This window comes from Somniosus microcephalus, chromosome 11 (assembly GCF_052327205.1).
Source record: "Somniosus microcephalus isolate GS21.2 chromosome 11, FLI_Smic_1.0, whole genome shotgun sequence".
NCBI lineage: Eukaryota > Metazoa > Chordata > Chondrichthyes > Squaliformes > Somniosidae > Somniosus > Somniosus microcephalus.
The window spans coordinates 229,042,232-229,062,091 of NC_140997.1; the positions used below are offsets into that span (position 1 = coordinate 229,042,232).

Here is a 19,860-nt window from a genome sequence, read left to right on the forward strand (position 1 = left end):
TGTGGGCCTGGAGTCACATATAGGCCAGACCAGGTAAGGACAGCAGATTTCCTTCCACTAAAGGACATCAGTGAACCAGATGGTTTTTTTGGCAATCTGGTAATTACATGGTCACCATTACTGACACTAGCTTTTTATTCCAGATTTATTTAATTTAAATTCCCCAGCTGCCGTGGTGGGATTTGAACTCACGTCTCTCGGATCATTAGTCCAGGCCTCTGGATTACTAGCCCAGTAACATAACCACTATGCTACCCTACCCTAAGAGGACCTTAAATCTGTGTCCTCTGGTTACTGACCCTCCTGACTGAGAACAGTTTCTCCCTATTTACTCTATCAAATCCCTTCAAGGTTTTGAACACCTCTATTAAATCTCCCCATAACCTTCTCCGCTGTAAGGGGAACAATCCCAGCTTCTCTAGTCCCTCCAAGTAACTGATGTCCCGCTTCCCTGGTACTGTTCTAGTAAATCTCCTCTGCACCCTCTCCAAGGCCTTGACATCCTTCCTAAAGTGTGGTGCCCAGAATTGGACACAATATTTCCAGCTGAGGCCTAACCAGTGACTTATAAAGATTTAGCATAACTTCCAGGGTCAATGATAAAATGCAGGTCAATGAAGAGAAAACCACCAACTATCAACAGTGGAGCATTTTAACACAGGTTCGAATTAATGCACGACATCTAACCAAATGTTAATGTTCTAGCCAATTTTGTTTACTCGTTGCAAAAGAGTATTGTTCCGATAGCTTCACTTTATTGTCAGCCGTGGCTCAGTGGGCAGCACCCTCGCCTCTGAGTCATGAAGGTCGTGGGTTCAAGTCCCACCCCAGAGACTTGAACACAAAATCTAGGCTGACACTCCCAGTGCAGTACTGAGGGGGTCCTGCACTGTCGGAGGGGCCGTCTTTCAGAGGAGACGTTAAACCGAAGCCCCCATCTGCTCTCTCAGATGGACGCAGAAGATCCCACGGCACTCTTTCAAAGAAGAGCAGGGGAGTCCTGGGGCCAATATTCATCCCTCAACCCACATCACTTGAACAGATGATCTGGTCATTGTCACATTGCTGTTTGTGGGAGCTTGCTGTGCGCAAATTGGCTGCTGCGTTTCCTACATTACAACAGTGACTGCACTTCAAAAAGTACTTCGCTGGCCGTAAAGTGCTTTGGGACGTCCTGAGGTCATGAAAGGCGCTGTATAAATGCAAGTCTGTCTTTCTTTTTATTGCCAATCCGGACTCCCAGATCTTATTCATTTCCCACGCACATTTATTTTCTTTCCCAATCACCAAAACTGAAGCACACTTCTAGCTATCCGAACAAGCGCCGCTATGTCACTAAATATCAAGCTGAAGGATTAAGGAAAAACATTTAGATGCACAGACGCATATTGTGAAGGCTGCTTACGAAATTCCGAGGCACATGAACCGAGACTGAAGGCAGGTCAAAGCCTCAGAAGACTGCCTGTCCCGCGGCGCGGTTATGAATATAGATTGCACACTTTTAGAAGGAAAGATGGAATGCTCCGCGCGTGAAGTGGGGGCTGCGATTTTAATTTGCCGCTGCGAATTAGAAACAAAAAGGCCACAACCCAGTCCTTCACCCAGAAGAGAATCTATCCAAAACAGCAGGGATTTAATGAAAAAAAAAATGGAATTTATCAGGGGAAAGATAACAAAAATGGGAAACCTGGGCTGTGACTGCAGGGAGAAGTGATCCTTTCTGTAGTACTGTAGCCAGTTGAGATAAGGCTCGGCTCGAAAATCCAGCCTACCCTCAGGCTTCATAAATCCTCAAGAGAAGCTTTTCATCTTCTACCAGCCCCCCAGCGCCCCCACCCCCGATGATAAGGATGCACAGACACCGGATTTTATTAGCAACGCCCGAGCTTTCTCTATGCCCCAGTGCTGAACTCCTGTGGTTTCATTATCGCGTTGAAATGAATCAATGATAATTCTCCCTGCAACACATGTCTGCACGGAAGCACTTGAGTTGCTTGCGAGCCTTAGAATCATAGAATGATACAGCACAAAAGGGAGACCATTCGGCCCATCCTGCCTGTGCTGGCTCTTTGGTAGCACTATCCAATTAATCCCACTCTCCCGCCCTTTCCCCATAGCCCTGTAAATTTTTTCCCTTCAAGTATTTATCCAATTCTCTTTTGAATGTTACGATTGAATCTGCTTCCCCCACCCCTTCAGGCAGCGCGTTCCCGATCAGAACAACTCGCTGCGCAAAAAAAATGTTTCCTCACCTCCCCCTCTGGTTCTTATCCCAATCCCCTTCAATCTGTGTCCTGCGGTTCCCGACCCTTCTGCCACTGGAAACTGTTCCTCCTTATTTACTCCATCAAAAACCCTCCATGATTTTGAACACCTCTGTCAAATCTCCTCTTAACCTTCTCTGCTCTCGGGAGAACAACCCCAGCTGCTCCAGTCTTTATTTTTCTTTTGGGAGGGGGGGTGGTGGAGGGGTTTATTGAGTCTACGAGACAAATAAATTAACCTTTTGTGAGGTGGGGTAAACCAAAAGCTTTAAAAGGAGTGTGTTGGTCCCTTATTGATGGAGAAAGAACAGTGTTACTGTACGGCCCGAGGGTTGCCAACCCTCCAGGGTTGCCCTGGATTCTCCGGGAATTAAAAATTGATCTCCTGGACACTGCCGCCAACAGAAACCCAGCAGACAAATCACAGGGGGCGATAAAAAAGTGTTTTTATCTCATTTTTCTTTGAATGATTATAAAAACATTTGGAGATGGGGGAAAAATGGCTGTTTGACCGGGTGGGGCGGTTGGAGGCAGGAGGTCATGTGAGCAAACCTCCAGGAATATGTCCGACCAGAGTTGGGAACCCTATACGGCTTGATCTTAAACTCACCTGAAGCTCTGCTCCCCGTAACCTAACTCGCACCAAGTCCCGTTCACCCATCACCCCCTGTGCTCACTGCCCCGTATCCTAACTCACACCCAGTCCCTTTCACCCATCACCCCCTGTGCTCACTGCCCCGTGTCCTAACTCACACCCAGTCCCATTCACCCATCACCCCGTGCTCACTGCCCCGTGTCCTAACTCACACCCAATCCTGTTCACCCATCGCCCCCTGTGCTCACTGCCCCGTGTCCTAACTCACACCCAGTCCCGTTCACCCATCACCCCCTGTGCTCACTGCCCCGTGTCCTAACTCACACCCAGTCCCGTTCACCCATCACCCCCTGTGCTCACTGCCCCATGTCCTAACTCGCACCAAGTCCCGTTCACCCATCACTGACCTGTGCTCACTGACCTACATTGGCTCCCGGCCTGGCAACACCTCAATTTTAAAATTCTCATCCTTGTTTTCAAATCTCTCCATGGCCTCGCCCCCTCACCACCCTATCTCTGTAACCGCCTCTAGCCCCACAATCCCCCCCCCCCCACCACCAAGATATGCGTTCCCCCAATTCTGGCCTCTTGTACATCCCCGATTTTCTTCACTCCACCATTGGCAGCCGTGCCTTCAGTTCCCTGGGCCCTAAGCTCTGGAATTCCCTCCCCAAACCTCTCCACCTCTCTCTCCTCCTTTAAGATGCTCCTTAAAACCTACCTCTTTGACCAAGTTTTTGATCACCTGCCCTAATATGTCCTTACATAGAAACATAGAAACTAGGAGCAGGAGTAGGCCATTCGGCCCTTCGAGCCTGCTCCGCCATTCAACGAGATCATGGCTGATCATCCAAACCCTAGCACCGGGTCCCTACACCGACAGCCAACCCACCCAAGCCCTATCCCCATAACCCCGTAACCCCACATATTTAATCCCCCCTAACACTAAGGGCCAATTTTTATCATGGCCAATCAACCTAACCCGCACATCTTTGGACTGTGGGAGGAAACCGGAGCACCCGGAGGAAACCCACGCAAACACGGGGAGAATGTGCAAACTCCACACAGACAGTCACCCGAGGCCGGATTCGAACCCGGGTCCCTGGCGCTGTGAGGCAACAGTGCTAACCACTATGCCACCGTGCTGTGACTCTGTTTTATAACGCTCTTGTGAAGCGCCTTGGGACATTTTAGAATAATAGAAATTTATGGCACAGAAGGAGGCCATTCGGCCCATCGTGTCTGTGCCGGCCGAAAAACCTAATCCCACTTTCCAGCTCTTGGTCCGTAGCCCTGTAGGTTACGGCACTTCAAGTGCTTATCCAAGTACTTTTTAAATGTGATGAGGGTGTTTCTGCCTCTACCACCCTTTCAGGCAGTGAGTTCCAGATCCCCACCACCCTCTGGGTGAATAAAGTTCTCCTCAAATGCAAGTTGTTGTTGAAAGCAATAGTCTCAGTCCCTGTTGACTGGGTATTTTCAGTTGGATAGGTTAGGGAGGAGCAGGGGGCACGAGTATTTGTTTTTAAATTTGTTCTGTGGACATGGGCGTCGCTAGCAAGGCCAGCATTTTTTTGCTCATCCCTAATTGCCCTCGAGAAGTCTACCCATCTCCTCAGCTGAGTGGGAAACCGGTACCAGAGTGAAGATCGCTCAAAGGGTGAAATGGTTTAAGCGTGTATTATATTACATGGGGGAAGAATTCGGTGGCTTTGCGCCTCCCGTTAGAGAGCTAATGGGGTGCAAATCAACGAGGCGATGTTTGCGCTGCTCGCAAAATTGACCAGACATTTTGCGGCGGCGCTAAACACTACCGCCACGATCTCTTGCGCCCGCAGATCGTGACGTCAGTCGAGCGTGCAACGCCCCAGACCAGATATTGAGTTGCGTCCCCTGCCTTACCGCCTGCCGTTAGTAACGACAGGTTGAGGGGAACGTTTTGCAGTCGGGAAGGGACTGGGGGAGCGCTATTTAAAGGCGGACACTTCCTGCCTTTTTTTGTCGGTGACATTTTTGCATCACACATTCTGAGTGAGAGAGAGACTTCTGGAGAGATTCAACGCTGTGTGAAGGAGTTTTGGGTACTGAGCAGCACTTTGCAGGTTCATTTTGATTTGACCTTCCTTGTATCGATTTAGAAGAGACTATGGGGGCTGCACTCTGAGCTCTTTCCCTGGTCCTCTCCATTGTTCTTTCCAACAGATTTGATGTACAGGTCTCTCCAGGCCGAGATTCAAGGCTGCAATGAGCAAGATCAACCCTCCCCTTTAAGAATTGGCCGGTGCCAGTGTGCCTGTGTTCCATTGCTGACTGACATCACATGAGCTCCGCCAGCGCTCTAAGGTAGCGCCTCGCTCCTCGGCGTTAGCACCTTAAGAGAGGTGTGTAGCGCCTGATTTAGCACTCCAATCACCTCCAGGGGATGATAGAAGCCAAGTTTGCTGTCGGAGGCAATAATTAGCGCCAGGCGCTAAACTTTGCGCCTGGCCGATAATCCCGCCCCAAATGGGGCGATACTGAATTTCTCCCCCCAATGTGTTTAAGCGCCCACGTGCCGATGAGGGTCTCCTCCATTATTCTACGATCAATGCTTTCGATAACTTCCAGCTTACTCAACTCCCTTCTTCCGCGCACCGGGGATTGGCAAGTTCAGAGGAAAGCTCAGGAACCAGACATGGAGATAACGGGCAATGGGGATTTGTCGATAGCAAAATACTGCAGATGTTGGAAATCCGAAATAACAACAGAAAATGCTGGAAAAACTCAGCAAGTCAGGCAACATCCGCGGAGAGAAATTTGAGTTGACGTTTCGGGTTTGACCCTTCTTGTCTCATGGCTCCAAAGACACCTCCTGTGAAACTTCGACATCGCACCACACTATTTAACAAGGACCACAGTGCCCAGAACTCACCAGGTACAGCTCTTTTACGTGAAAGTTCTGGGGCATTCTATCCACACCGTGGTACATATTTTGTCAGTTTACTTTTTAAAAGTATTAACGAGCTCTCAGCAAAAGGAAACCAGACGACTTTCCAATTTATCATAGAAATGGGATTGAGAAAGGAACCTGAAGCATTCAGCTCTCGATTCAGTGTCGCTGGCAAGGTTAGCTTTTATTGTCCAGCCCTACTTGCCCTAGGTAGCACTACTTGAAGAGGAGCAGGGGAGTTCTGATTTGGATTTTGATGGAGTAGATGGGCGAAAAATAGCTTCCAGTGGCGGAGGACACAGATTTAAGGTAATTGGCAAAAGAACCAGAATGGAGATGAGAAGAATTTGTTTTTACGCAGCGAGTTGTTGTGATCACGACCTCAAGACTTTCAAAGAGTTTGACAGCCCATGAAGTACTTTTGAAGTGCAGTTAGTGTTGAAATGCAGCAGCCAATTTGCGCACAGCAAGGTTCCACAAATGCCAATGATATCATCTGTTTTCAGAATATTGGTTGAGGGACATGTTGTCCAGGATAGCAGGAGATTTATAGAATCGCAGCCTGACACAGCATAGAAGGGCGGTCGGCGGAAGCAGATTCAATAGTAACTTTCAAAAGGGAATTGGATCAATAATTGAAGGTGAAAATTTTGTAGGGCTATGGGTAGGGGAGTGGGACTAATTGGCTAGCTCTTTCAAAGAGCCGGCACAGGCAAGATGGGCCGAATGGCCTCCTTCTATGCTGTGTCATGCTGCGATTCTATAAATCTCCGGCTATCCTTGACAACATGTCCCTCAACCAATATTCCGAAAACAGATTATATCATTGGCAATTGTGGAACCGTGCTGTGCACAAAGTGGCTGCCGCATTTCAACGCTGACTACATTTCAAAAGTACTTCATGGGCTGTCAAACTCTTTGAACGTCTTGAGGTCGTGAAAGGCACTATATATAAAAATGCAAGTTCTTTCTTTCTTTTAGGGGTGTAATATTTAACCTTACACACCAGACAGGCCCCAGGTTCAAGCCTGGTGCTAAATTGATCTGCCTGATCTGATTTGCCTAGCAGTTGGACAGTACAACAGATCTCAAAACCCAATGGACTGGAGAGAGTCAAAATGAGCCATTGACTGCCCAGAGGCCTCGGCCTGAAACGGCATATTGGGCTTAGCTGTGATGTTCCCCAAAGTCAAATTGCCTTGTTTTCAAATCCCTCCATGGCCTCGCCCCCCCTCCCTTTCTCTGTAACCTCCTCCAGTGCTACAACTCTCCGAGATCTCTGCGCTCCACCAATTCTGACCTCTTGTGCATCCCTGATTTTAATTGCTCCACCATTGGCGGCCGTGATTCAGCTGCCTCGGTCTTGGCACATAAAGCTAGGTTGACACTCCGGTGCAGCACTGAGGGAGTGCTGCACTGTCGGAGGGGCAGTACTGAGGGAGCGCTGCACTGTCGGAGGGTCAGCACTGAGGGAGTGCTGCACTGTCGGAGGTGCCGTCTTTCGGATGAGGCGTTAAACCGAGGCCCTGTCTGCTCTCTCGGGTGGACGTAAAAGATCCCGTGGCACTATTTCGAAGAAGAGCAGGGGAGTTCTCCCCGGTGTCCTGGCCAATATTTATCCCTCAACCAACATAACAAAAACAGATCGTCTGGTCATTAGCACATTGCTGTTTGTGGGAGCTTGCTGTGCGCAAATTGGCTGCCGCGTTTCCCACATTACAACAGTGACCACATTTCAAAAGTACTTCATTGGCTGGAATTTAAAAGCATGAGAGGTGATCTCATTGAAACATATACAATTCTGAGGGGGATTGACAGGGTAGATGCTGATAGGTTGTTTACCCAGGCCGCAGAGTCTAGAACTGGGGGGCATAGTCTTAGGATAAGGGGTCGGACATTTAGGGCTGAGATGAGGAGGAACTTTTTCACTCAGGGTTGTGAACCTTTGGAATTCTCCACCCCAGAGGGCTGTGAATGCTGAGTCGTTGAGTGTATTCAAGGCTGAGATCGATAGATTTTTGAACTCTAGGGGAATCAAGGGATATGAAAATCAGGCAGGAAAGTGGAGTTCAGGTCGAATATCAGCCATGAACTTATTGAATGGCGGAGCAGGTTCGAGGGGCCGTATGGCCTACACCTGTTCCTAATTCTTATGTGTTTAAGTTCGCCCTAACCCTCTCCACCTCTCTCTCCTCCTTTAAGACCAATCTCCAGAGGCTCTGTTGAGGTGCGACCCGTCCGGCCTGTACAGGTGGGGCCTGTACAGGCCAGACGGGTTGCACCTCAACAGAGCCAGGACCAATATCCTCACGGGAGGGGGAGGGGGAGGGGTTTGCTGTTGGGAAGGGTTTAAACTAAATTTGGAAGGGGGATGGGCACCAGGATGTTGCATTAGAAAGGAGAAACAAGGTGCACAAAGGATTGGGAGAGACAGATAGCACCAGAGTAAGAAATAGTGCAGTATTAGGTGGGGTCAGACTAAGAGAGAATACAAGAAGGTTTAAGATAGGTTTACAGTGCATGTGTGTAAACGCACGGAGCATGGTAAATAAAGTAAGTGAGCTGCAGGCACAAATTGACACATGGGAATATGATGTTGTGGCAATAACTGAGACCTGGCTCAAAAAAGGGCAGGATTGGGTACTAAATATTCCTGTGGCAGTATTGGTCAAGGAGAATATTAGAGTGCTGGAGAGAGAGGACGTCCTGGAAGGGTCAAGGACAGAAGCTATTTAGTTAGAGTTGAGAAACAATAGAGGTGCCATTACACTACTCTGTGTATTCTATAGGCCACCAACTAGTGGGAAGGATATAGAGGAGCAAATTTGCAGGGAAATTACAGAGAGGTGCAAGAACTATAGAGTAGTGATAATGGGAGACTTCAACTATCCTAGTATAGACTGGGATTGTAATACTGTAAAGGGCAGAGAGGGGGAAGAATTTCTGAAGTGTGTTCGGAAGAACTTTCTTGATTGGTATGTTTCCGGCCCGACGAGGGAGGAGGCATTGCTGGATCTGGTTCTGGGGAATGAGGTGGATCAAGTGGAGCAAGTTTCAGCAGGTGAACATTTAGGGAACAGTGATCATAGTGTCATAAGGTTTAGATTAGCTATGGAAAAGGACAGGGAGCAATCTAGAGTAAAAATACTTAATTGGAAGATGGCCAATTTCAGTGGGTTGAGAACGGATCTGGCCCGAGTAAACTGGAATCAAAGGTTGGCAGGCAAAACTGTAATGGAACAATGGGCTGCCTTTAAAGGGGAGATGATTCGGGTACAGTCGAGGTACGTTCCCACGAGGGGGAAAGGTAGGGCAACTAAAGTCAGAGCTCCCTGGATGACGAAAGAGATAGAGAGTAAGATGAAGCAGAAAAACGACGCGGTTCAGAATACAAGTGAGAACCAGGCTGAATATAGAATGTTCAGGGAGGAAGTGAAAAAGGAAATAAGAGGGGCAAAGAGACAGTATGAGACTGGATTGGCAGCTAACATAGAAGGGAATCCAAAAGTCTTCTATAGGCATATAAATAGTAAAAGGGTAGTAAGAGGAGGGGTGGGACCGATTAGGGACCAAAAAGGAGACCTACGCATGGAGGCAGAGGGTATGGCTGAGGTACTAAATGAGTACTTTGCATCTGTCTTCACCAAGGAAGAAGATGCTGCCAGAGTCACGGTGAAAGGGGAGGTAGTTGAGATACTGGATGGGATAAAGATTGATAAAGAGAAGGTACTAGAAAGGCTGGCTGTACTTAAAGTAGATGAGTCACTAGGACCGGATGGGATGCATCCTAGGATGCTAAGGGAAGTAAAGGTGGAAATTGCGGAGGTACTGGCCATAATCTTCCAATCCTCCTTGGATACGGGAGTGGTGCCAGAGGACTGGAGAATTGCAAATGTTACACCATTGTTCAAAAAAGGGTGTAAAGATAAACCCAGCAACTACAGACCAGTCAGTTTAACCTCGGTGGTGGGGAAGCTTTTAGAAACGATAATCCGGGACAAAATTGAACATCACTTGGACAAGTCTGGCTTGATTAAGGAAAGTCAGCATGGATTCGTTAAAGGCAAATCATGTTTAACTAATTTGATCGAGTTTTTCGATGAGGTTGATGAGGGCAATGCGGTTGATGTGGTGCACATAGATTTCCAAAAGGCGTTTGATAAAATGCCACATAATAGGCTTGCCAGCAAAGTTGAAGCCCATGGAATAAAAGGGACAGTGGCAGCATGGATACGAAATTGGCTAAGTGACAGGAACAGAGAGTAGTGGTGAACGGTTGTTTTCAGACTGGAGGAAGGTATACAGTGGTGTTCCCCAGGGGTCGGTACTCGGACCACTGCTTTTCTTGATATATATTAATGACTTGGACGTGGGTGTACAGGGCACAATTTCAAAATTTGCAGATGACACAAAACTTGGAAGTATAGTGAACAGTGAGGAGGACAGTGATAGACTTCAGGAAGACACGGACAGGCTGGTGGAATGGGCGGACACGTGGCAGATGATATTTAACGCAGAAAAGTGCGAAGTGATACAGTTTGGTAGGAAGAACGAGGAGAGGCAATATAAACTAATGGGTACAATCCTAAAGGGGGTGCATGAACAGAGAGACCTGGGGGTATGTGTGCACAAATCATTGAAGGTGGCAGGGCAGGTTGAGAAAGCGGTTTAAAAAGCTTACGGGATCCTGAGCTTCATAAATAGAGGTATAGAGTACAAAAGCAAGGAAGTTATGATGAACCTTTATAAAACACTGGTTCGGCCTCAACTGGAGTATTGTGTCCAATTCTGGGCACCGCACTTTAGGAAGGATGTGAAGGCCTTCGAGAGGGTGCAGAAAAGATTTATGAGAATGATTCCAGGGATGAGGGGCTTCAGTTATGTGGATAGACTGGAGAAGCTGGGGTTGTTCTCCTTGGAGCAGAGAAAGAGGTGTTCAAAATCATGAGGGGTCTGGACAGAGTAGATGGAGAGAAACTGTTCCCATTGGCGGAAGGGTTGAGAACCAGAGGGCACAGATTTAAGGTGATTGGCAGAAGAACCAAAGGTGACATGAGGAAAAACTTTTTTTACGCAGCAAGTGGTTAGGATCTGGAATGCACTGCCTGCGAGGGTGGTGGAGGCAGATTCAATCGTGGTTTTCAAAAGGGAATTGGATAAGTACCTGAAGGAAAAAAATTTGCAGGGCTACGGGGAAAGGGCGGGGGACTGGGACTAGCTGAAGTGCTCATGCAGAGCGCCGGCACGGGCTCGATGGGCCTCCTTCTGTTCTGAATCTATGATATAGTTTGGTGTCAATGCCCTGGGCATTTTACTACATTAAAGGTGCTATATAAATGCAAGCTGTTGTTGTAGACAGTCCAGGCTCAGACTGGATGGTATGCTGGAGGGCAGGCAGTGCTCATGGACCCGTACCCAAGCTACCACATTGAGTAGTTGAGCCAAATTGCATTATTCACAGGATGTGGGCGTCCCTGGCAAGGCCGGCATTTATTGCCCATCCCTAATTGCCCTCGAGAAGGTGGTGACGAGCTGCCATTTCAGAGGAGCAGTTAAGAGTCAACCACACTGCTGTGGGTCTGGAGTCACATTATAGACCAGACCGGGTAAGGGCAGCAGACATTAGTGAACCAGATGGGTTTTTATGACAATCACGGAAGTTTCATGGTCACCATGACTGATACTAGCTTTTTTTAAATTCCAGATTTATTTAATTAAGTGAATGTAAATTCCCCAACTGCTGTGGTGGGATTTAAACTCATTGTAAGAGTCATGAAAGTTTAAGAAAGAAAATACTTTAAAATATTGGTTAAATAGTATAATACAGTTAATTTACCTGACTGGCTTATTGTATTGAGAAACCCCCTATTTTCTTGTTCCAGTAGTATAGTCTGAGATACCCCCTTTATTCTTGCTACAATGGTACAGTCCTTAAGCTTGTCACATGGTATCCAGCCATTTTACAGCTCAAGCTGCACGAGGCTGGAGAGAAGGTAAAGGCTTTTGAGGGCTGGAGCAATACAGTTTTTGACCGTGTTCGTTTAAACGTGCTTTGCTTTGTAATTCTGTTTGTAAGGTGTTACAGTAAACAGTTTAAAGACAAAGTTACGTTTTGGAACGTTTTATTTCGACACGCGTCTACTCGTTGTTAAAAGCCTCAAAGCTCAGTGGCTGCATGTTTGGAAATTACGAAGCGCCACTACACTCATGTCTCCAGATCATTAGCCCAGGCCTCTGGATTACTAGCCCAGTAACATAACCACTATGCTACCATTTAAGGGGAAGCTAGATATGGGTAGATGAAGTCATGCGGGAGGAGGCTCGTGTAGAGCACAAACACCGGCACGGACCAGTTGGATAAGGGGTAAGCCATTTAGGACTGAAATGAGGAGGAATTTCTTCACCCAGAGAGTGGCGAACCTGTGGAATTCTCTACCACACAAGGCAGTTGAGGCCAATTCATTAAATATATTCAAAAAGGAGTTAGATATATTTCTTAAGGCTAAAGGGATCAAGGGATATGGGGAGAAGGCAGGGGCCGGGTACTGAATTTGGATGATTAGCCATGATCTCATTAAATGGCGGAGCAGGCTTGAGGGGCCGAATGGCCTACTCCTGCTCCTATCTTCAATGTTTCTGTGCTGTATGCAATTCTATGTAAAAATTCTGCACCTTCAGAAGAGGGAAGAACAAGCAGAGGGGGTGATCGCCCACACAGGATGCATTTTCCGAGTGATACGGGGCAGGCAGTTTTCACCGTCAGACAGCCAGCTCCTACCTTCCTTGCATTCCAGAGCCACCCGAGACTCCAGGTTGTCCATCTGCAGCTGGAGCCGCTTCAGCGTGCGGTCGGCGTCCCGCGACTTCCTCTTGTAAGCGATGAGGACGATGATGATGATGAGCAGGAGCAGGGCCCCACCTCCCCCGATTCCGATGGCGGCAGGCATGGTGAGGAGGCTGTCCGAGTAGATGTGCAGGACTCCGGGCGAGAACTCCAACCCGCCCACCTTAATCTGCGAGAAAAAGAAAAGGAGAGAGAGAAAATAATTAGGCCCTAAAGACGACTCTGCTTCTTAAAAAACAATCGCTTGCCATTTTAATTCTCAACAACTTGGACTTTTTATAGTCCCTTTAACATAGTAAAACATGCCAAGGTGCTTCACAGGAGCGATTTATCAAACAAAATTTGACACCGAGCCACATAAGGAGGTATCAGAACAGATGGCCAAAAGCTTCATCAAAGTGGTAGGTTTTAAGGAGCGTCTTAAAGGAGGAGAGACAGGCGGAGAGGATAAGGGAGGGAATTCCAGACCTTAGGGTCCAGGCAGCTGAAGGCACGGCCACCAATGGTTGAACGATTAAAATACAGGATACGCAAGAGACCAGAATTGGAGGAGCGCAGGTACCTCGGAGGGTTGTAATTCTCCTCCCCACTCCCACTCCCTCTCTGTCCTTGGCCTCTTACACTGTTCCATTGAAGCTCAACGGAAGCTCGAGGAACAGCACCTCATCTTTCGATTAGTCACTTTACAGCCTTCCGGACTCAACATCGAGTTCAACAATTTCAGATCATGACCTCTGCTCCCATTTTTTCGGACAGCAGGTGCTGGTAATGATTCTGCTGTTGCCATTTACAGCTCCTCTAGACCCATCTTTTGTTTCTTAACTTGTTCCATTATGATCCACTTTTATCATTTAATCTCTCCTGCCTTCCACCCTATCACAGACCTTCCCTTTTGTTCTTTCCTCCCCTCCCCCCCTTTCCCAGCCTCGGTAATTGCTGAAAACCTGTTCCATCTCTAGCAAATTCCAGTTGTGACGAAAGGTCATCGACCTGAAACATTAACACTCTGTTTCTTTCGCCACAGATGTTGCCTGACCTGCTGAGTGTTTCCAGCATTTTCTGTTAAATTTCAGATATCCCGCATCCGCAGTATTTTGCCCTTTAGGAATGAAGAGGAGTCAGTCTTTTCTAATGTAAGAAGTCACCTGACGAAGGAGCAGCGCTCCGAAAGCTTGTGATTTCAAATAAAGCTGTTGGACTATAACCTGGTGTTGTGTGACTTCTTACATTTGTCCACCCCAGTCCAACTCCGGCATCTCCACACCAAGTCTTTTCTAAGACATGGCCCTAGGCGGGAATTATCGTCCATGTTAAGCTATGAACTAACTATGAAACGTAACCAATAATGTATCAGAGAGAAAAATGGATTCTTGAGAAGACGTTGCAAAGCAACAGTTTACTGGCAGAGTTAAGATTAGTTTTGACTCTTGGTTGAAAACCATTCATTAAGCACAGTCTTCAATTCACTCACTTCTATCCATCTTTTGTTCCCTCCTTCCTTAGTTGGGGCAGAGTTCCATAAAGATAGGACAAGCTTGCATTTATATAGTGCCTTTTAAGTCCTCAGGACGACCCCAAAGCGATTCGCAGGCCAATGAAGTACCAGTGTTACACAGTCAAACCAATTAGCGCACAGCAAGGTCCCACAAGTAGGATGAATGATCAGTTAATCATTTTTTGGTGTCGTTGGTTGAGACGTAAATGTTGTTCAATACACTGGGAGAACTCCCCTGCTTGCTCTTGTCTGAAGTACGCCATGGGCGTTTTATGCCCACTTGAACAGGATTAATGCCCCACCTGAAAAGGCGGCACCTCTGACAGTGCAGCACTCCCTCAGTGCCGCACTGGAGTGTCAGCCTGGATTATGTGCTCAAGTCTCTAGCAGTGGGATCTGAACCAATGACACTCTCATTCAGGACACTTGGCCCTACTCACTCCTCAATAGACCAGACTGGAAGCTGTACACACCAACACAGAAACATAGACAACCAGAAGGCACAGGGACAGGGTCCTTGCACAGTTCCACGATTAGAAGACTGCTCCGATTCCGATTCATTTCCGCGGCCGACAGTGCGTTGGGATTCCGATGCACCGTACCATGAAGGGACGCCACATAGGTTCCCCAATCTCAGATATGCTATCGTAGGTGAGCGAGAGGAAGTTAGGCACTGCCGCTCAGTGAGGGAGGCCGAAGCCGGAGAGAGCGCCGCCTCAATTTGCCCACTGGTGTCCATCTATAAAAACAGCATTGGCAGAGGCCGCGTAACAAGCGAGCCGATATCAAACAACAAGTTCTTTTCTTTATCGCATCACCCGCACGGGCAGGGATGATTTATGGTGTGTGGAAACGAGAGAAAAACCAAAGGAAAACTTCAAACATTTAAAATAAACAACTCCCGTGGCAACCTTAGATTCCAGCAACAGAAAATGCTGGAAAAGCTCAGCAGGCCAGGCAACATCCGTGGAGAGAGAAATAGAGTCAACGTTTCAGGTCTGGGACCCTTCATCAGCTGACAAAGGGTTTGACCCGAAACGTTGACTCTATTTCTCTCTCCACGGATGCTGCCTGGCCTGCTGAGTTTTTCCAGCATTTTCTGTTGTTATTTCGGATTTCCAGCATCCGCAGTATTTTGCTATCGTACTTAGATTCAAGCAACTGAGCTGGAGAGCTTAGGAAATATTTGTACTTTCGAAGCACAAATCTTCAGGGCCCTTGAAATATTTGATGCTGTTTGGCATCTCGCATCTCTTGCCATAATTCCCATGTTCACCAGTTTCCTATGAAGCAACGGAAGAAGAGCACTTTCCTACAGATGGATGCCCATATCCGCTCCAACATTCCAGAAGATTGACGAGCCAGTTGGGAGCTGACTGAGGATTCACGACCAAAAACAAACCAATGCTACGGAGAATTGGTAAAATGAGGAAACAATTAAACGGGACTTTGTCTTGGCCACTTCCAGTTTATTCCCAATACACTTGAGTTAGTACTTGCGTTTCGTACTGAGACCCTGTCTGCCTGTTCAATGGGTGTGAATGAACCCATCGCACTCGGTTATGAAAAGCAGGGGCTTAGCTGGTCTTTCACCTCGTTGGCTGTTTGTGGTACCCAGCTGTGCAGAAATTGGCCGACATAATAACAGCACCGACTACACTTCAAAAGTAATGTGTTGGTTGTAAAGTGCTTTGGCATAGCCTGCCGACATTCCATGTAAATGCAAACATTTCCTTTCTCCAGAACACAAAGCATGCTCTCCTAAAATGAACCTCCCCGATAAAAAGTTGACACATCTTCGCAGTGCACAGCTTTCTTTGAGTGAACCTACACATTCGAGTGTCAGCCGGGGCTCAGTGGGCAGCACTCTCTCCTCGGAGTCGGAAGGTTGTGGGTTCAAATCCCACTCCAGAGACTCGAGCACAATAATCCAGGCCGACACTCCCAGTGCCAGTGCTGAGGGAGTGCTGCACCGTCTTTCGGATGAGACGTTAAAACGAGGCCCCGTCTGCTCTCTCAGGTGAGCGTAAAAGATCCCATGGTACTATTTGAAGAAGAGGAGAGTTTGTCCTGGGGCCAATATTTATCCCTCAATCAACTAAAACGGATTATCTGGTCATTATCACACTGCTGTTTGTGGGAACTTGCTGTGCGCAAATTGGCTGCCGTGTTTCCTACAACAGTGACTACACTTCAAAAAATACTTCATTGGCTGCAAAGGGCTTTGAGACGTCTGATGGTCATGAATATAAATGCAAGTCTTTCGTTTTGGAGAGAACCATTGGGGGGGGGGACCCGCGCAGCGCTCTGGCGGTCCCCCGCGGCGCTCTGGCGGTCCCACGTGGCGCTCTGGCGCTCTCGTGTGGCGCTCTGGCGTGGCGGTCCCGCGCGGCGCTCTGGCGGTCCCACGTGGCGCTCTGGCGGTCCCACACAGTCGGTGAGCCGGCCTCCAAATGGAAAAAAAAAACACGAGCAAACGCGGAATTTTGAATGGGCCGTAAAAGAAATGAGGAGGGATCCTTGCTCAGCAGGTCAACAATGACTTTTCATCAGAACCTGAAACGTTAACCCTGTTTTTCTCTCTCTCCACAGATGCTGCCTGACCCGCTGAGTGTTTTCCAGTGTTGTCTGTTTTTATTTCCGATTTTCTGCATCCGCCATGTTTTGCTTTTGAGTCTCTGGAGTGACTGCTCACAGAACTTACTTCCGGGGGGGAGGGGGGAATAGGGAGGTTCAGGGGCCCATATGAAGAATGGTGATGAAGAATGGTGACTTGGGTGAGACAATGAAGTGCGGCCAGCAGCCTTCCCTCTCATCATTCTTTTTGGGCGTGCGGCCCCTTTAAAGGGCTGCGAGGGCCATTCAAATTCTCGCGCACCCACGGTTTTCTCCATCTGAAAGCCACTGAGCAGCCTGCACCGGAGCTCCAGACCGCTGCACGGCCACGCAGCTCATTGGGAACATGGGTGGCCTGTGCCTGTAGTCCACTTGGGTAGGAAAAAAAAAAGCAGAATTTTTTTTGAATGGTGAGAGATTGGGAAATGTTTGCACTCAGAGGGACCTGGGTGTCCTTGTACATGAATCACTGAAAGTTAACATGCAGGTACAGCAAGCAAACAGGAAAGCACATGGTATGTTAGCTTTTGTTACAAAGGGATTGGAGTGTAAAAGAAGTCTTACTATAATTGTACAGTGCACTGGGGAGGCCAGACCTGGAGCACTGTGTACAGTTCTGGTGTCCTTACCTAAGGAAAGACATACCTGCCTTAGAGGGAGTGCAGCGAAGGTTCACTAGACTGGTCCCTGGGATGGGGGGATTGTCCCATGAGGAGAGATTGAGTAGACTAGGCCTATATTCTCTAGAGTTTAGAAGAATGAGAGGTGATCTCATTGAAACATACAAAATTCTTAAGGGGCTTGACAGGGTAGATGCTGGGAAAATGTTTCCCCTGGCTGGGGGAATCTAGAACACGAGGTCACAGTCTCAGAATAAGGGGTCGGCCATTTAGGACTGAGATGAGGAGAAATTTCTTCACTCAAAGGGCGGTGAATCTTTGGAATTCTCTACCCCAGGGGGCTGTGGAGGCTCAGTCGTTGAGTATATTCAAGATCGAGGTCGATAAACTTTTGGGAACGAAAGGAACTAAGGGATATGGGGATAGTGCGGGAAAGTGGAGTTGAGGTTGAAGATCAGCCATGATCTTACTGAATGGCTCGAAAGGCCGAATGGCCGACTCCAGCTCCTAGTTCTTACATTCTTATGTAATACAACAGTGCCTTCAGAATTATGGGGCACACAAAAAACTGGAGGAGGCCAAGAACCTGAAAACCGCTTTCTTTTCAAGAAAATTAGCACGACATCAAATGGCTACCCACACTTGGCATTTTGTTAATCTCTTAGCGACTTGTAATTCAGTTCCTAATTAACCCATTTGATGGAAACATCGCCATATGGACACACACACACAGTACAGTAATAATAATATGCCCGAGCTCAGTGCAAGGATTTGCTTGCTCAGTGTGTACGGGAGCCATTATCCTAACAGCAGGCAGCTAGTTAGAAAGGCATTATGGCTGTGCGATTTTAACACAATCCACTTTCTGCTAAACATTAAGCTGGAGTTGAGTTACTTCCAATGACCCCCACCTGGTTAAGCACCCCCCACTGCTCTGTTAGGGTGAGTGAAGTTCAGTGAGGGGGTGGGGGGGTCACTCCAGTCAGCTCCAGATAAAACCTGACTGATTCCAGACATAATTATATAATTCAATGGTCCGTATTTTCCGACCCCCACGGGTGGGTACGTGCTGTGTACACACCCGTAGGGGCCTCGCAAGTGCCGGTTTCAGGCTTGCCAAGCGCATGCGCTGAAAACCAGCACTCCTGACCTGTCAAGAAATCGGACGCCTGCCCTGGAGAAGGGCCTCTGCGGGGGGCGGGGGGGGAGTTCCGCTTTCTGCAGAACCTCCGCCCGCAGAAAACACTTAAAAATCTTACGCCTGGTAAAAGCCTGCGTAAGGCCTGCTTTTACCAGCATAAGAGTTGAAGAAATTTTGCTCATTTATAATTTAAAAATACTTTTAAAAAAGGTAAGTTTATTTTTAGCCCAGTAAAAAATTGAATTTTTGTTTCAAATCTTTAATTTAATGTAATTTTAACTAATTTTCAAAAATGGCCCAGAACTTCGGGTCTCCACGGGTGAGTACGCGCTGGGTACTCACGCGTAGGCCCAACGGAAGTGCCGGTTTCGTGCATGCACTGCGCATGCGCGAGAAACCGGAACTTCCGTTCCCTTAAAGGAAGGGGTTCACAGGTCGAACGCGTGCGCTGGAGAGGCAGCGCGTACGCCTGGAACTTCCGTTTTTTTTGCAGGTTTCTCCGGGAGGGTAAGTCTCCAGCAGTTACACTTTTAAAAAGCAGGCGCAAGGCCTGCTTTTAACAAGGTAAGTGGTGAATTAAGTAAAATTTAAACATTTTTTCCACAGGTTTATTATTTTTAAATACTTTAAAGAAAGGTAAGTTTATTTTTAGCCCTGTTAGAAACTGTAATTAATTTTTTCAAATTGTTTAAAATAGTTATTTTATGTAATTTATAGTTATTTTAAAAATGTGATTTAAAAAAAAAATGTATTTGAAGTTTTAGTGATGTTTTGGGGCTGAATTGTATTCATAGATTTGACAGGCCTTCCTGTCAAATCTATGAATACAGATTCCCTGCTACCATTGGCTCTCCATGGCCCACATGATCCCAGGGGACGCTTCGAACTAACTGCGCCCCTGGGATACGCAAGCACTGCGCGCCGGCAGTTGAAGGAGGCCCAGGATCGGGATCCCACGCAGGCCCACAGCACAACGGCCGGCGAGCTAGGTAAGTGCAGGTCGGAGGCTTGCACCCGCGGGAAGCTTCCGACCCGAATTTCTGGGCCATTAATGTATTTAATGTTTTGATGTTTTTTTCAGTGATCTCCATTCATACTTTTGACAGGTCTAAGCTGTCAAAAGTATGAAGTGAGATTATTCCCGTCTTCCATTGGTTCCCCATGGCCCACGTGATCCCAGGGAGGCTTGCGAACCGCCTGCGTCCCCGGGATACCTGGGCCCTGTGCATTTCAACTGTGGAGAGGGCCCAAGAGCGGAAATGGCCGGACCTCGGGAGTCCTCAGGTAAGGGCGTAGATTTTTTCCAGATCGGAGGCTTCCGCTCGCAGGAAGCCTCCGATCGGAAAATACGGGCCA

The 19,860-nt window shown here is 47.7% G+C and overlaps 1 protein-coding gene across 1 annotated transcript in view; it reads right to left on the reverse strand.

Annotated features, from left to right (window-relative positions):
* Positions 1-19,860, reverse strand: part of LOC147111318 (plexin-A1-like) — a 616,616-nt gene that overhangs the window by 72,747 nt on the left and 524,009 nt on the right. The window contains exon 20 of the mRNA XM_086002083.1: positions 12,567-12,801. Within this exon, the coding sequence (XP_085858209.1) occupies positions 12,567-12,801 (235 nt within the window). The remainder of the gene's footprint in view (positions 1-12,566; positions 12,802-19,860) is intronic.